The sequence below is a fragment of the Cololabis saira genome, chromosome 12, assembly GCF_033807715.1.
Source record: "Cololabis saira isolate AMF1-May2022 chromosome 12, fColSai1.1, whole genome shotgun sequence".
In the NCBI taxonomy this organism is placed as follows: domain Eukaryota; kingdom Metazoa; phylum Chordata; class Actinopteri; order Beloniformes; family Belonidae; genus Cololabis; species Cololabis saira.
In genome coordinates this window covers 47,633,460-47,648,772 of record NC_084598.1, presented here as the reverse complement: position 1 = coordinate 47,648,772, position 15,313 = coordinate 47,633,460, and the positions used below count along the sequence as shown (strand labels likewise).

The 15,313-nt window shown below is 43.6% G+C and overlaps 1 protein-coding gene across 3 annotated transcripts in view; it reads right to left on the bottom strand.

Moving 5' to 3' along the window:
• Positions 1 to 1,393: 1,393 nt before the first annotated feature.
• Positions 1,394 to 15,313, bottom strand: part of LOC133457563 (ephrin type-B receptor 2-like) — a 100,289-nt gene continuing 86,369 nt past the window's right edge. For all 3 annotated transcript variants that reach the window (XM_061736939.1, XM_061736940.1, XM_061736941.1), the window contains exons 13-17: positions 14,429 to 14,644; positions 12,591 to 12,740; positions 6,334 to 6,527; positions 5,882 to 6,037; positions 1,394 to 5,605 (exon numbers count right to left, since the gene is read on the bottom strand). In XM_061736939.1, the coding sequence (XP_061592923.1) occupies positions 5,497 to 5,605; positions 5,882 to 6,037; positions 6,334 to 6,527; positions 12,591 to 12,740; positions 14,429 to 14,644 (825 nt within the window). In that variant the 3' untranslated portion in view covers positions 1,394 to 5,496. The remainder of the gene's footprint in view (positions 5,606 to 5,881; positions 6,038 to 6,333; positions 6,528 to 12,590; positions 12,741 to 14,428; positions 14,645 to 15,313) is intronic.

The following is a 15,313-nucleotide window of genomic DNA, read 5'->3' as shown; positions in this document are numbered from 1 at the left end:
GAGCATCTTAGGAAGGGACTAGATGGTGTTGCGATGGCTTCCAGTGCAACTGTGAGAAACCTTGGTGTTGTTTTCCATCAGGATTTGTCGTTTAAACCATATGTTAATCAGGTTTGTAAAATAGCCTTTTTCCATCTCCGTAATATTGCAAAGATTAGGAAAATCCTCTCGCAGAGTGATGCAGAAAAACTAGTTCATGCGTTTGTATCTTCTAGACTAGATTACTGTAATGTGTTGTTAGCAGGATGTCCAAGTAATTTGCTGAATAGGCTCAAGCTAATCCAGAATGCAGCAGCATGAGTACTGACAGGAATTAGCAGGAGAGACCACGTCTCTCCAGTGTTAGCGTCGCTCCATTGGCTATCTGTAAAATTCAGAAGGACCTGATAGTGCCTTATGTTCCTGGCAGAGCTCTCCGCTCTCAGAGTGCAGGTTTACTCGTAGTTCCTAGAGTATCTAAATGTAGATTTGGAGGGCGGGAGTTCTGCTATCAGGCACCATTACTATGGAACCAACTTCCAATCTGGGTTAAGGAGGCTGACACCACCTCCACCTTTAAAACTAAACTTAAAACATTTCTGTTTAGTAAAGCCTATAGTTAGTGTTTAGTAAACCTCTAGCTGGTGTTGGTGTAATGGAAAATTTTGGTATAACACTGTCTGTTGCCTGTTTTCATTCCTATGCCGAGGTCATGTTCCTTTGACAGAGAGCCTGGCACGGTTGCCAGGGTGATGGGTGATGTTTTGTCTTTTCCAGCTCCCAAGTATAAAATAACCTGTCCCTAATCTTCTTCAGCTCACTCAGGACTGACGGTTTATGTGACCGGTTGGACTGTGTGGCTCCGTTCAATTGAATGTTTGTCCTCTTTTCATTAAATCTTCGAAAGACAGCTGAGGTGTCCTGACATTCTTTTTGAACAACAATTTTTGCCACCCCAATTTGGCTCCTCCTAAATCTCTAGGTAGTGTAAACTCTAGTGTGTTAGAGTCAGTAGTCATAGTTGCAGCTATAGAACAAGACTATAATAGTTAGTCTCAAATATAGCTTGGTGGCAGATATGCTGCTATAGGCTTATGCTGCAGGGGGGACATGATCCGCTGGGCGGTGCCTCTCACCCTTCTTCTCCTCTCCTCTTCCCTTCCTCTCTTCTCCATTTCCATTTTTATTTATTATAAATATCTCATAACTATCATTTTTGTCCATCGTTCCTGTAGTTTCTTGTGCCGGCCCCCCTTTTTTCTCTTTTGTGCATGTTTGCAGGCCGGAGCCTCAGGAGCTGCGTTCTGGCCTGCGGCCCCGGCCCCCCCCCCCCCTCTGGTCATCCCGTTGCTGCTTCCACCTGCCTGTGCATCTGTTACATATTTTTGTAATGTAACAAAAAATAACCAACAAATTTGATGTGTCGACTTTATTTGACTTCTGTTTTTGTTTTGTTTTTCTTTTTTTTACAAAAAAGAAAAAATAGGGTTTTACAAACAGCTAAACTTAAAACATCATTCACAGGTTTACCATCAAATATACATTTATACAGAGTTAAAAACGACACAGAAGTGAGATGAACGTGGGAGGAACCGACGGGGCCGATGGGGCCGTGGGTGACCTGGTTCCCGGTTCCGGTTCCGGTTCCGGTTCTGGTTCCCGGTTCCCGGTTCTCCTCGTGGTCCAGAACAGCAGAAAAGTGTGATGGGAACAGGTTCTTGGAACTGGTTCTTGGGGGGTGGCGGGGTTTAATCCCCTCTAAGAGGATCCTGGTGATGCTTTAATCTCTAAAAAGAACCAGATTTGTGTCTGAAGGTCCAGTAATAATCAGTAATAATCCCAGCTCATTCAGCCTCGCATCACGCAGTATTTCAAAGTTCTGCTGGATTAAACTCCATGAAAAAGAGTCAAAAGGTCCGACTTTATGAACTCCCAAAATGTTAAGAAAGAAATACAATTTTCAAAAATTCTTTTGAGTCTGAAGGTTTGGGTTCATATATAGATTTGAATATTCAATAAATTACATTTTCTTACTTGCTATATGTGAAAATCAACAACAAAAACAGAATTTCTGACTTCAGTCACAATTTTGTAAAAACAAATAAATAAAAAATACAAACAAATATTAAAACTCTTTTGACTACAAAGTCACGAATTTGCAAGAAAAAAGTTCTGACCTCATAATAAATAAATACATTTTCCCCTCGAGGGATTTATAAAGAAAATAAATACCTAACTCAAACACTTCTTAAGAAGAAAATTTCAATTTCTGTCTTCTTTAACTCATTCATTTGTAAAGGAATTCTCATAAAGTTTGAATTTTGATAAATTTTCAAGTTTACAAGAAAATAAAGTCAGAATTATTCACTTTTGTGAGGCTGAGCGTCGCAGAAAAGGAGAAAACTTCACAAAAACAGCACAAATGTGGCAGAAACCCGTTTAACCGACTCATAGTTCCAGTTCTTCTCCATGAACTTCTCAAATGTTCTTATTTATGTTGTTGTAAATGTTTATTTCTCTACTAATATTATTTTGCTGGTTTTGTATCTGGAGCCCCCCGGTGGCTGGAGGAGGAAAAGGCGAGTGAATCATCTGGATCAGACAGAAAACTGCGATGGCAAAGACAGAAGTGAGTTTGTGCTCATCAGAAACAACAAGTCCTTGTTTCAAGTGTGTTTGTGTGTGTTTGTGTGTATTTGTGTGTATTTGGGGGGAATCTGCTGAAAGAGGTGGAAACAGGAAACAGTCTTGAAAACGTGAGCAAACGTCAAACGTCCGTGTGGCGCTGGGCAGGAACAGGACGAAGAGGCTTCAACAGTTCTCCAGAAGCCTGTTGGTGATGTCACTGGTGATGTCACTGGTGATGTCACTGGTGATGTCACTGATGATGTCACTGGTGATGTCACTGGTGATGTCACAGGTGATGTCACTGGTGATGTCACAGGTGATGTCACTGGTGATGTCACTGGTGGTGTCACTGGTGGTGTCACTGGTGATGCCACTGGTGATGCCACTGGTGATGTCACTGGTGATGCCACTGGTGATGTCACTGGTGATGTCACAGGGGGCGTGTCCTGATCTCTTATGGCACTAGTTAGTCCCAGGAATGTCCCTTTTTGAAGCCGAAGGTAAAAGCTCCCTCTGCGTTGGTCCAGATAAACATTTACACCACAATGAATCAGTTCTGACTATTGTGATCAATAATGTATAGGTATAAAAGTTCAGATGTGCTCGATATCTGGGTTTAGGAAGACTGAGTCCAGCCGGGGGACGAGGGACACGTGAAACCGTTCAGGACAGGAAGTGAGGTACTCAGGGGTCAAACAGACTCCCAATCATCAAACAAGAAGAAAACGAGAAGGAAACAAGAAGGAAAGAAGAAGAAAACATCCATAGGATGCACAGGGAGGAGGAGTGGCTCCTCCGGACGGCTCAGAATCTGCTGAGAATCAATCCTGCTGGGAATCAACCCTGCTGGGAATCAACCCTACTGGGAATCAACTCTGCTGGGAATCAACCCTGCTGGGAATCAACCCTACTGGGAATCAACCCTGCTGGGAATCAACCCTGCTGGGAATCAACCCTGCTGGGAATCAACCCTACTGGGAATCAACTGTACTGGGAATCAACCCTGCTGGGAATCTGCTGGGAATCAACCCTACTGGGAATCAAACCCTGCTGGGAATCAACCCTGCTGGGAATCAACTCTACTGGGAATCAACCCTGCTGGGAATCAACCCTACTGGGAATCAACTCTACTGGGAATCAACCCTGCTGGGAATCAACCGTGCTGGGAATCAACCCCGCTGGGAATCAACCCTGCTGGGAATCAACCCTGCTGGGAATCAACCCTGCTGGGAATCAACCCTACTGGGAATCTGCTGGGAATCAACCCTGCTGGGAATCAACCGTGCTCGGAATCAACCCTGCTGGGAATCAACCCTACTGGGAATCAACCCTGCTGGGAATCAACCCTGCTGGAAATCAACCCTGCTGGGAATCAACCCTACTGGGAATCAACCCTGCTGGGAATCAACCCTGCTGGGAATCAACCCTGCTGGGAATCAACCCTGCTGGAAATCAACCCTGCTGGAAATCAACCCTACTGGGAATCAATCCTGCTGGGAATCAATCCTGCTGGGAATCAACCCTACTGGGAATCAACCGTGAGGGAGGAGGTTTAGACGAATACACTGAAACTCAGGCCACGTTTCCACGTAGCTGGTATTTACAAAAACAGATATTTCCCCCCCTACGTTTCTAAAAATGCCATCATTTCCAGGAACCTGCATAAATATCTGTTAAGGTGCTATGAGCAGCCAAACCTACAGGGGGCAGTGTAACGAGAAGATAAAGTCATGCTAGCCAATCAGAATCCTGGAAAAAAACATCAACAAATGACACGAGGAACTTCCAGTTACTTCCAAGATGAACCAGAGTCTTTGGTTTGGAGTGACAGAGAAGTGGAGTTACTTTTAAGTGTGACGTTAGAATATAAAACAGGTAAAATACAAGAAAATATTGACGGTTACAAACTAATTGTAACCACAGGTGTCACTCATGACGCTGGTGACGTTTCTGTCTCATAATGTGACGTTCTGAAGCCTAAATGTCCGTTTCTCTCCGTTTACAAGCAAACGTGAAGACGGAGGTTTGAAAAATCTACACTTTGGCCGGAGTTTTCATAAATGATGGTTTTTGGAGACTTTGAGCTTCGTTTTCGTGTAAACGAACGAACAAAACGCAGGAAAACACCAGCGTTTCTGATACTTGGAAACGGGTCTGAGGGGAATCTGTGGTCAGTAGCACCGAGACGGAGGTCACATGGAGGTCACATGGAGGTCACATGGAGGTCACATGGAGGTCACATGGGTGTGAGATGGCGGTGGAGGCCGGTCCTGATTCTGCTGCTGACGTCGTACCAGTTCTGGTGTCAAACCCCCTGAAGAAGAACCGCGTCCAGAACCTTCTGAGCGGCTGAACTGGTTCTAGCTGGAAGTGGTTCTAGCTGGAAGTGGTTCTAGCTGGAACTGGTTCTAGCTGGAACTGGTTCTCGCTGGGAGGGCCCGGCAGGAGCCTCGTGGGGGTTGAGGGTCGGGTTGGACCTGAGGGAGGATCGGAGTCCAAGTCTGTGTGCAAGTCGTCGTCGAGGCTGCTCAGAGGTTCCCGGGATGGTTTAGAGGTTCCTGGGACGGTTTAGAGGTTCCCGGGATGGTTTAGAGGTTCCTGGGACGGTTTAGAGGTTCCTGGGATGGTTTAGAGGTTCCTGGGATGGTTTTTAGAGGTTCCTCAGAGGTTCCTGGGATGGTTTAGAGGTTCCTGGGACAGTTTAGAGGTTCCTGGGACGGTTTAGAGGTTCCCAGGATGGATTTTAGAGGTTCCTGGGATGGTTTAGAGGTTCCTGGGACGGTTTAGAGGTTCCCGGGATGGTTTTTTAGAGGTTCCTGGGATGGTTTTTAGAGGTTCCTCAGAGGTTCCTGGGACGGTTTAGAGGTTCCCGGGATGGTTTTTAGAGGTTCACACCTCCACAGACGTGATCTGGTTCATCTGAGCTCTCATGGACTGGATGCTGTTCAGGATTTTCTTCTGGTGTCCGGCCAGCGTCACTCCGGCCCGCAGGATGTCCCTGAAACAGAAATCAGTTTAAACAACTGGAAACAGAAATCAGTTTAACCTCAAACCAACAACTGGAACAATAAGAGCTATCGGCCACGGTTACACAATGTTTTTTTAATTCGGAATGAATTATTCTGATTCGGGTTAGGGTTAGGTACTAGCAGCTGCTGCAGCTGCTAGCACCTGTCAGGTAGGGAGGTAGCTGGAAGGTAAATAACAGAAACGTACTCCATGGTAATCTGTTATTATTATTATAATTATTAGTATAATTATTAAATAAACGTACTCCGTGGTCATCTGCGACACGACCTCGAAGCTGCTGAATTCCTCGCTAGCGAAGCTTTCCTTGTACTGGCCCATCTTGATGGCGTCCAGCCAGTCGTCCACCGAACTGAACGAGGAGAAGTCTGGCGAGGTCCGGCCCAGGAGGGGGAGGTGGACGCTGGAATCAGAGAGGAGAGGAAACGAGGAATCAGAGAGGAGAAAAGGAATCAGAGAGGAATCAGAGAGAAATCAGAGAGAAATCAGAGAGGAATCAGAGAGGAAGAATCAATATTTGCATCAGTGTAGCCAGCAGGACGGTAACCTGGATGAGGGCGTGGTTCCTTCAGCGTGCTGGGGTTAGAGTTCCTACCTGGAGGAGGTGGTTCCTTCAGCGTGCTGGGGTTAGAGTTCCTACCTGAAGGAGGAGGTTCCTTCAGCGTGCTGGGGTTAGATCATCTAGTCCAGAGTTCCTACCTGGACGAGGGCGGCGTGGTGGCCTTCAGCGTGCTGGGGTTACGGATCATCTTGTCCAGAGTTCCTACGATCTGGCTGAACTTGGGCCGGTTGTTCCTCTCCTTCTGCCAGCAGTCCAGCATCAGCTGGTGGAGAGCGCTGGGACAGTCCATGGGCGGAGGGAGACGGTAGTCCTGCTCTATCGCGTTAATCACCTGAAACACCGGAAATACAGCTCTGTTTAAAACATTACTAATACTAACAATTGATGAGGCATTCCAAGCCCCTGCGGGGACACGACGCCGCCCTGCGGATGGCTCCTGAACTCATGTCCCCCTCAGCACATTGACATGCAATTTCAGTTGCTAAGGACCCCTACCGGTGTGACGCCTTGCCGGCAGCGCATTGTCTCATTCAGTGTCCCTAGACATTGTCATTCCAGTCCCTGCGTCTTGCATCCCTGCTGGGACAGGCACCGCTGAGGACCCCTACCGGTGCGACGACTTGCCGGCAGCACATTGTCTATTCAGTGCCTCTAGACATTGTCACTCCAGTTCCTGCGTCTTGCATCCCTGCTGAGACCGGCACCGGGGGAGTGGTCGGATTTCCAGTCCCCCGCAGAGACAGAACCATATACGGATTTCCTGACGAAAGATCACACCTTTTACTGTCTCTCACTGACTCATTCATTCCTGTTGTTTGTTCTTGTATAAAAAGCTTGTTACAAAATCACTCGAGGTCAGCATTTCAACTAGACCCCTGGTCTGTGTCGACGTTGCTCACCGCCGGCTGAATAAAACCTCATAAAACCACAAAGCGGACTTCTGAACTGGTTTGATAAATTCCTCAACATTTTGGTGCTGTGACCCGGATGACAATAGACTTTCGATGGGAACTCCTTTTTCCAGACCAACGACACAACCAGCGACTTCTATCTAAATTATTCAGAGGTAAGGGGTCCATTTACAAAATCCCAAATTATTGTTGCTGGGCTGTTGTCGAAAGTCTGTGAACTGGAGTGCCAGAGAAAGTTGACGTTATCCTGAAATGATAGGTAAGTCCGCTGTGTGGTTGTGAGGGTTATTTTTTATTATTTTGTGTTATTGGGAAAAGTTATTGTAGAGATGTTTAGGAATGCTGACAATTTCATAACACTTGAATTTGATTGTGTTGCGAGAATGCTTTGCTTATCCTGCCATAGAATTTGACTCGCTCTTCTAAAAAGGTTTAATATCTCGGGTAACATTAAAGAGAGAAATGGCCAGAACGCCATGGTTGGTCTGAGTACCAAAAAGATAGTCCGGTGGGACTATTCTTATGCATATGCAGGTTTGGGGTCCGTAAGTGTTTGGAACACTGATATATTTGTGAGAAATAGACATATACTGTATGTAGAGGAACTGTTTTTATTTTATAAGTGGGGATGACGCGCTCTCCCAAATGAGGTATATTTCATTTCTGCAAGAATCGACTAGCTCTTCTTGCATCAACAAGAATGATTTGTATCCTCTGAAGTAGACTAAGAATTAGCAAGTGATTTGTGGGTAAAAGTGAGTGTAATTGAAAGTTTTTTTATTTGTTAGTTTTGTTTGTTACTTAGTTAGTATTAAATATTGTTAAAATAACTAAAAGCACTTCAAACTCCCTCAGATCTTTGGAGGCATCAAAGTAGACGCCGTAATGCAGAATCCCAAATAGCTTCGCTTACTGATCAAAATAAAAAAGCTGACGGCTCTACTAGAAGGATTCAAAAACACAACGCAGACAAAAATGAAATTAGAGAACCAGTTAAATGATAAAATCGAAACCTTTATCCGGTGAAACTGATTAAAGAATCAAATGACGATGACACTTCTGATGACGACTAGATTTTACAAAAATCCAAGATCTGTTGCTTACAAAATTTGGAGCCAAATAATAGTAAGAGATTTTAAATAAATAAACAAAAATGGCTAGAGGAAACAGCTGTTAAACTAACTTTGCCACATGATTTGAAAAGTAAAGTACTTGATGCGCAAAGTACTTGATGCTTGTATTTCCCTTTAATCCCACAGCTGTTGCCAAAATCACCCCAGAGCAAGCTCAGACCTTTTTACAATATTTATTGCCTTAACAGTTCAAAGGGAAGTAGTTGATAATCCCAGGGAACTTTATGCTAAAATAGGGTTGACAGCAAAAGAGAATTGTGGTCTGTCACAAGATCAGATTGATGGATTTCCTCCAGGGTACATGCAAAATATATATTTGCTAATTGCCCTCAACAAAGGGTAGGGCTGTATAACGCAAAAAAAGAATCTGAAATGTATGAAAATACTAATGTTTGTCAAAAGTGTTTCCTACACAGGTTGAGCGCTGAGAGGAGAGCCAAATCAGAGCATCCCAATTTACATAATCTTATCCTGCCTATGGTAACTTCATCATGTAAGTGCATGGAAATCTGTCTGTGAGCCAACTATAACGTCTCTGAATGCATGTATAACTAATCTCTAACTAAAGGTGTCAAGTAACGAAGTACAAATACCTCATTACCTTACTTAAGTAGAAATTTTGGTTGTGTATGTTTCACTGGAGTAATTATTTTTCAGACGGTTTTTACTTTTACTCCTTACATCTTCACGCAATTATCTTTACTTTTTACTCCTTACGTTTTAAAAACAGCCTTACTCTATTTCATTTCGGCCTTTAAAAAACTATCCAGTTAAATTGTGCCATCCTGACAGAGTGAATTTGGTTGTGGTTGGATGAGAAGTATAAACATAATTGGTTTGTACGTGTCTGCTCTCTGAAACACATGTTAATGCTCAATGGTACACATATATGGTTCTTTAATATATTTGCATTATACTAAGAGGCATTCATTTTCAATGGCTTTTAGGCTTAATGGTTTCCCCCCCTTATATTACTTTTACTTTTATACTTTAAGTAGTCTTGAAACCAGTACTTTATACTTTTACTTGAGAAAAAAAATTTGAGTTGATACTTCAACTTCTACAGGAGTATTTTTAAACTCTAGTATCTATACTTCTACCTGAGTAATGAATGTGAATACTTTTGACACCTCTGTCTTTAACACTCGTCCTGAACTTTCCTGTTTTCTTCACTGACGGCTCTGCTTATAAAAATGGAATACCATACGCAGGTTATACAATTTGTGATAATTCTTAATTGTTGAAAGCGCCGCCTTGCCCTCCTCCAGCTCCACCCAAGTAGATGAAACTATATACACTGATCAAAAGGTAAAACTGTTACAATCTATACAGATTCTAGATATGCTTTTGGTTGTGTACACCATTTTATATATTGTGGGCGAACCGAGGATTTATCACATCCTCGGAGACACCCGTTAAATGTGGTTAATTGATTGGTGAACCGTTACAAGCCTGTCAACTACCTTCATCTATTGCTTTGTTAAATGTGAAGCCCACACCCAGTCCAAGGACCCTGTTTTCACTAGGCAATGCTTCAGCTGACCATGCAGCAAAAGAACCTGCCAAATTTGGCTTACCTGTCTATGTAAAGCTCTGCCCTTCTATACCCACTAACGACCTGGTTTCTCCTAATGATGTAGCCCTCTTACAAGAGACTGCTGATGTGAAGAAACACAGATTGTAGTATTCCCATGGTTGTAAAAGTGTAAATAATTTGTGGGCGTTGTGAAACCCACATCCTTGTACCCGTGAATAGCATGCATGTCGCATAGCTGATCACAGTTAACAATCACAGATGAGCATAGGGGGAATGTGTCAGATAGTGTTGAAAGACTGATAAGCTCCAAGATTTGCATCCTAAAAAAATATTGCAAACATTATCAACACTTCCCCCCACCATGATTTTTTTTTGAAGCTCTGCAAATAGACATTATGTGAGGGATATGAAATTGTTCTTGTATGAAAATGTTCTTGTATGAAAATGTTTTTGTATGTGCAGAGAATTTTAAACTGGACTTAAATGGACAATGTTGACACCTGTTAACACCCATTAGGAAGCACAAAACTCACGCCTCATGAAAGGATTATGGGTAGACCTATGACCGTACCAAGCAATTCAGTTCTGTATATATGAAGAAGATGGACTTCCATGCCATGGATGAATCCATGATATCATTCTGTTCTACTCTAACTTCTGCTGTTCAGCCAATCCACAGAAAAGTAAAAGCTGTCCAGTCTCTTCCTAGTGGCAAACCATGCCACAACCCGGAGACTGGGTTTGTGTCAGAGAAAACCTCGCTGGTCCACGGCTCAACACGTCCTGCACCACCGACACTCAAGTCTGAGGGGCGCTAACCTGGTTCCACGCATCCCACTGCAAGAAAAAAACACCTCCACCATGCACCGGAAACCAGCTGGTTCCTTCTTCTTCCTGTGGCTCCTCGTCGGAGCTATTGAAAGAAACAACGCAGGCAAGGAAAGCCCAGAAGCAGATGCATTGTACATGCCAAGACACTCACATCTGTCACAGGCCACACACACTCTCCTTCTGAAGAACCGCTTGTTAAGCATAAAACAAGCCAAAATCCACTGCCCGATTCCATTGAGGATTATAGCTACCTTGCTACAATGGTTAATCGCTGTTCCATACCTCTACCAAAGGATGTTTACTGGATTTGTGGCGTGAAGGCTTATGAATATCTTCCAAACGGTTGGGCTGGAATATGTGGTCTGGGCCATGTGGTACCAGCCATGAGAATCGTTACTGTACCACCGAAAGTTCACATTGTTAGAAGAGAATTGTACACTCACACCCAAACACCATGGACAAGATTTTTTGGTGCCCTCGTTCCAAATTACGGAGTCATGGCAGCTTTGGTCAGATAAGGAATTTATCCCATGCAGTTGAAGATTTAGAAAACACCACTGCAAAAGGCATGCCTATGCTCCCACAAGAAATGACTGCTGTGAGGATGATGGCCTTACAAAATCGTGCTGCATTGGACTATTTATTAGCTTCTCAAGGGGGAACTTGTGCTGTGATTAAAACTGAATGTTGTATATTTATACCTGACCAAAATGCCACCATCCAAGGAATAACGGATACTTGATATTTGAATTTGTTTCGTTGGCTTGTTGTTATTTGACCTCTGAGCACATGTTTAAGGTTCACTTACAAAATATGTATCACTACTCCACTGTAAAAAAAAAAAAATAAAAAAATTGTGAATTGATGAGGCATTCCAAGCCCCTGCGGGGACACGACGCCGCCCTGCGGATGGCTCCTGAACTCATGTCCCCCTCAGCACATTGACATGCAGTTCCAGTTGCTAAGGACCCCTACCGGTGCGACGCCTTGCCGGCAGCGCATTGTCTATTCAGTGCCTCTAGACATTGTCACTCCAGTTCCTGCGTCCTGCATCCCTGCTGAGACCGGCACCGGGGGAGTGGTCGGATTTCCAGTCCCCCGCAGAGACAGAACCATATACGGATTTCCTGACGAAAGATCACACCTTTTACTGTCTCTCACTGACTCATTCATTCCTGTTGTTTGTTCTTGTATAAAAAGCTTGTTACAAAATCACTCGAGGTCAGCATTTCAACCAGACCCCTGGTCTGTGTCGACGTTGCTCACCGCCGGCTGAATAAAACCTCATAAAACCACAAAGCGGACTTCTGAACTGGTTTGATAAATTCCTCAACACAATCTACCATGTGAATAAGTATCAAACAGGAATCCTGATGTATAAAGTCTCTCCGTTAACTTTAGCCAGATATTTTCATCATTATTTTGAGTTTAATTCTTATTATCATCCTACAGAAGAGTATTAGGGCCAGGCAGGAGAAAAATAAAAAGGAGGAAGATTTTTTTTTCATTATGCACTTCGAGAAAAAAGTCAAAATGTCGAGAAAAAAGTAAAATTTCGTGAATAAAGTCGAAATGTCGAGAAATAAGTTGAAATGTCGAGATTAATGTTGAAGTACAATTTCGAGAAAAAATTTTAAATGTTGAGAAAAAAGTGTAAATCCTGGACTGATCCCGACCACGATCTGTCATTTAAATCATTAAACAATAGAGATTAAAGCAGCTCGCAGAAACGCTTTCTTCACATTCAGCAGACACTTGTATCCAGAGAGAGAAATAAAACCAGGCCAGCGTAACAAAGTCCATCACGAAGTAGGTGCAGATAAAACAGGATTTAAATACGTCCTGGTTGCTCATCAGTAAAGTCTAGTAAAGTTTAGTTTTACTCATCATTAAAGTTTAGTAAAGTTTATTTTACTTACATCTTGGTTGCTCATGTCCCAGTAAAGTGTATTTTATTAGTTTAGTTTATTAGTTTAACTTACGTCCTGGTTGCTCATGTCCCAGTACGGCCGTTCTCCGTACGACGTCACCTCCCACATCACGATTCCGTAACTCCAGCAGTCGCTGGACGACGTGAACTTCCTGTACTGGATCGCCTCTGGAGCCGTCCATCGGATCGGGATCTTCCCCCCCTAAATATCAATAAATCAATCAATAAATCAATAAATGAATGGCCTCGGGAGCCGTCCAGCTGATCGGGATCTCCCCCCCCTAAATATCAATAAATCAATAAATATGGCTATTTTCTTCCGGCTCTCTGTGAAGGCGGACGCTTTTCTGCTCCTGTCCCTTATCTATCTGCCCTGTTACTGCTTTTGTTTGTCTCGTCTTCAGAGTCTCTCCTTTTCACTCCTCGTAAACTCTACAATCATGGAATTGATTAACTGGTCTCTCAGCACAATTGACCAAATTTTTGCGACGAGAAGTCAGGGGGTAAGGGAGCCCTCCTGCCCCGATGGGACATTTTTTACTGGATACACAATGGATTCCTGGAAACATTGGAAAATGTTGTGTTTGGTGATTCTGTCTGTCGAGGACGTTGAAGATGCTTCATAATTGGATTTATGATAGCAGGATTTCTCTTGATCGGAGGAGGGGGATTCCTGGTGTACCGACAAACGCGCAAGTCGTCGACAGCTGTTCTGGCTCTTTCAGAGCTGCCGGACGTGGCTGAAGGATCAAGCAAGGTGATCAACACTCAGACTTTAACGTTGGGGGAGCAAAGCCGTAAGCTGGATGTGATTCTTGAACAGAATCGCAGGCTGGCGGCGTCTTTGAGCTCATTGGTAAGATGGAGAAGACTTTGGAGAAGTTGGAAGCTCGGCTTGGCGGGAATTGATCACAAATTCGTCTGATTGGAGTCTCCATTGATGAACCAGAGACTGAAGGCGGACGGAAAATTACTGAGTCTGCCTGTTTTCAATATAATTGTTGATTCTATAATCTGACCTTGACAGGGCGGTTTGGCCGATCGCTCTGGTCACAATCTCCCTGGTGGAATGTAAAAAGGTGACTCTGCCCCCACTAGCCCTCCCCTCTCAGGAACATCTGTGGACCTGTCTCAGAACTGACCGAGCCGTCTGATAACATCAAGGACATTGGCTGAGAGCAGCTCTGAGAGAAGTTCATGGACTTACCGCTTACACTCACTTACTGATAACCACCTCCCTCAACTCAACGCCTTCCTGGCTACAAGTCTTGTGATGATGATGTTAAATTTGTCATGTTGCTTTCTGTGCTGAGGTGATTTTTTGCGTACTTATACACAGTGTGAAGATGCCTTTTTTTGCTCCTCCCAATCAATCAATCAATCAATCAATCAATCAATCAATCAATATAGTAATGTGTTGGGAATAGTAGAGAACAAAACATAAAAGATAAAGAAAAAATATATATAATTTAGGTACAAACATGTACCTCATTTACAGTTCAGAATCCTTCTGTACACGTAGGTAATATCTAATCTAACAACATAAATATCTGCGGCTAAATATCTTTTTATTTAAATAGAGCGGATGCGGCTTATATGCAGGTGCAGCTTATAGTCCAGAAAATACGGTATTTATAAGACAGTATTATGGTTAGCAGTCCTACCAGAGCACTGGTGTACGTGGTGTTTAAAGGTGTTTATAATACTTTATGAGACTTTATAAGAGCATTAACACCCACCAGAGCGCTGGTGTACGTTTGGAGGTGTTTATAAAGGTATTTATAAGACTTTATCAGACTTTATAAGAGCATTAACACCTACCAGAGCGCTGGTGTACGTGGTGTTTGGAGGTGTTTATAAAGGTATTTATAAGACTTTATAAGACTTTACCAGAGCGCTGGTGTACGTGGGGTCCGACGTGTCGTCCTCCAGGAACCGGGACAGGCCGAAGTCGGACACCTTGGACACCAGGTTGGAGTTGACCAGGATGTTTCTGGCCGCCAGGTCTCGGTGGACGTAGTTCATGTCGCACAAATACTTCATCCCCGACGCGATGCCGCGCAGCATCCCCACCAGCTGGATGACCGAGAACTGCCCGTCGTTTTGCTGGAATAAAATAATAAATGTGTTAGAGACGCAGCATCCCCACGAGCTGGATCACCGAGAACTGGCCGTCGTTTTGCTGGAATAAAATAATAAATGTGTTAGAGACGCAGCATCCCCACCAGCTGGATCACCGAGAACTGGCCGTCGTTTTGCTGGAATAAAATAATAAATGTGTTAGAGACGCAGCATCCCCACGAGCTGGATCACTGAGAACTGCCCGTCGTTTTGCTGGAATAAAATATAAAATAATAAATGTGTTAGAGACGCAGCATCCCCACCAGCTGGATCACCGAGAACTGCCGTTGTTTTGCTGGAAGGAAAAGTTCTGTTAGATACAGTTATAGTAAACACGTAGAAACACGTAGAAACACGTAGAAACTCGTAGAAACACGTAGAAACACGTAGAAACACGTAGAAACACGTAGAAACTCGTAGAAACACGTAGAAACTCGTAGAAACACGTAGAAACACGTAGAAACACGTAGAAACACGTAGAAACACGTAGAAACACGTAGAAACAGTTCCACAATCACGGACTTAACGCCTGTGATTCGTATCAAACAGCGGGACGAACATTTAACCTGTTATTTACAATTACACAGAAAAAAGTCCAAATGTCAAGAAAAAAGTCAAAATTTTGTGAATAAAGTTGAAATGTTTAGAAAAAAG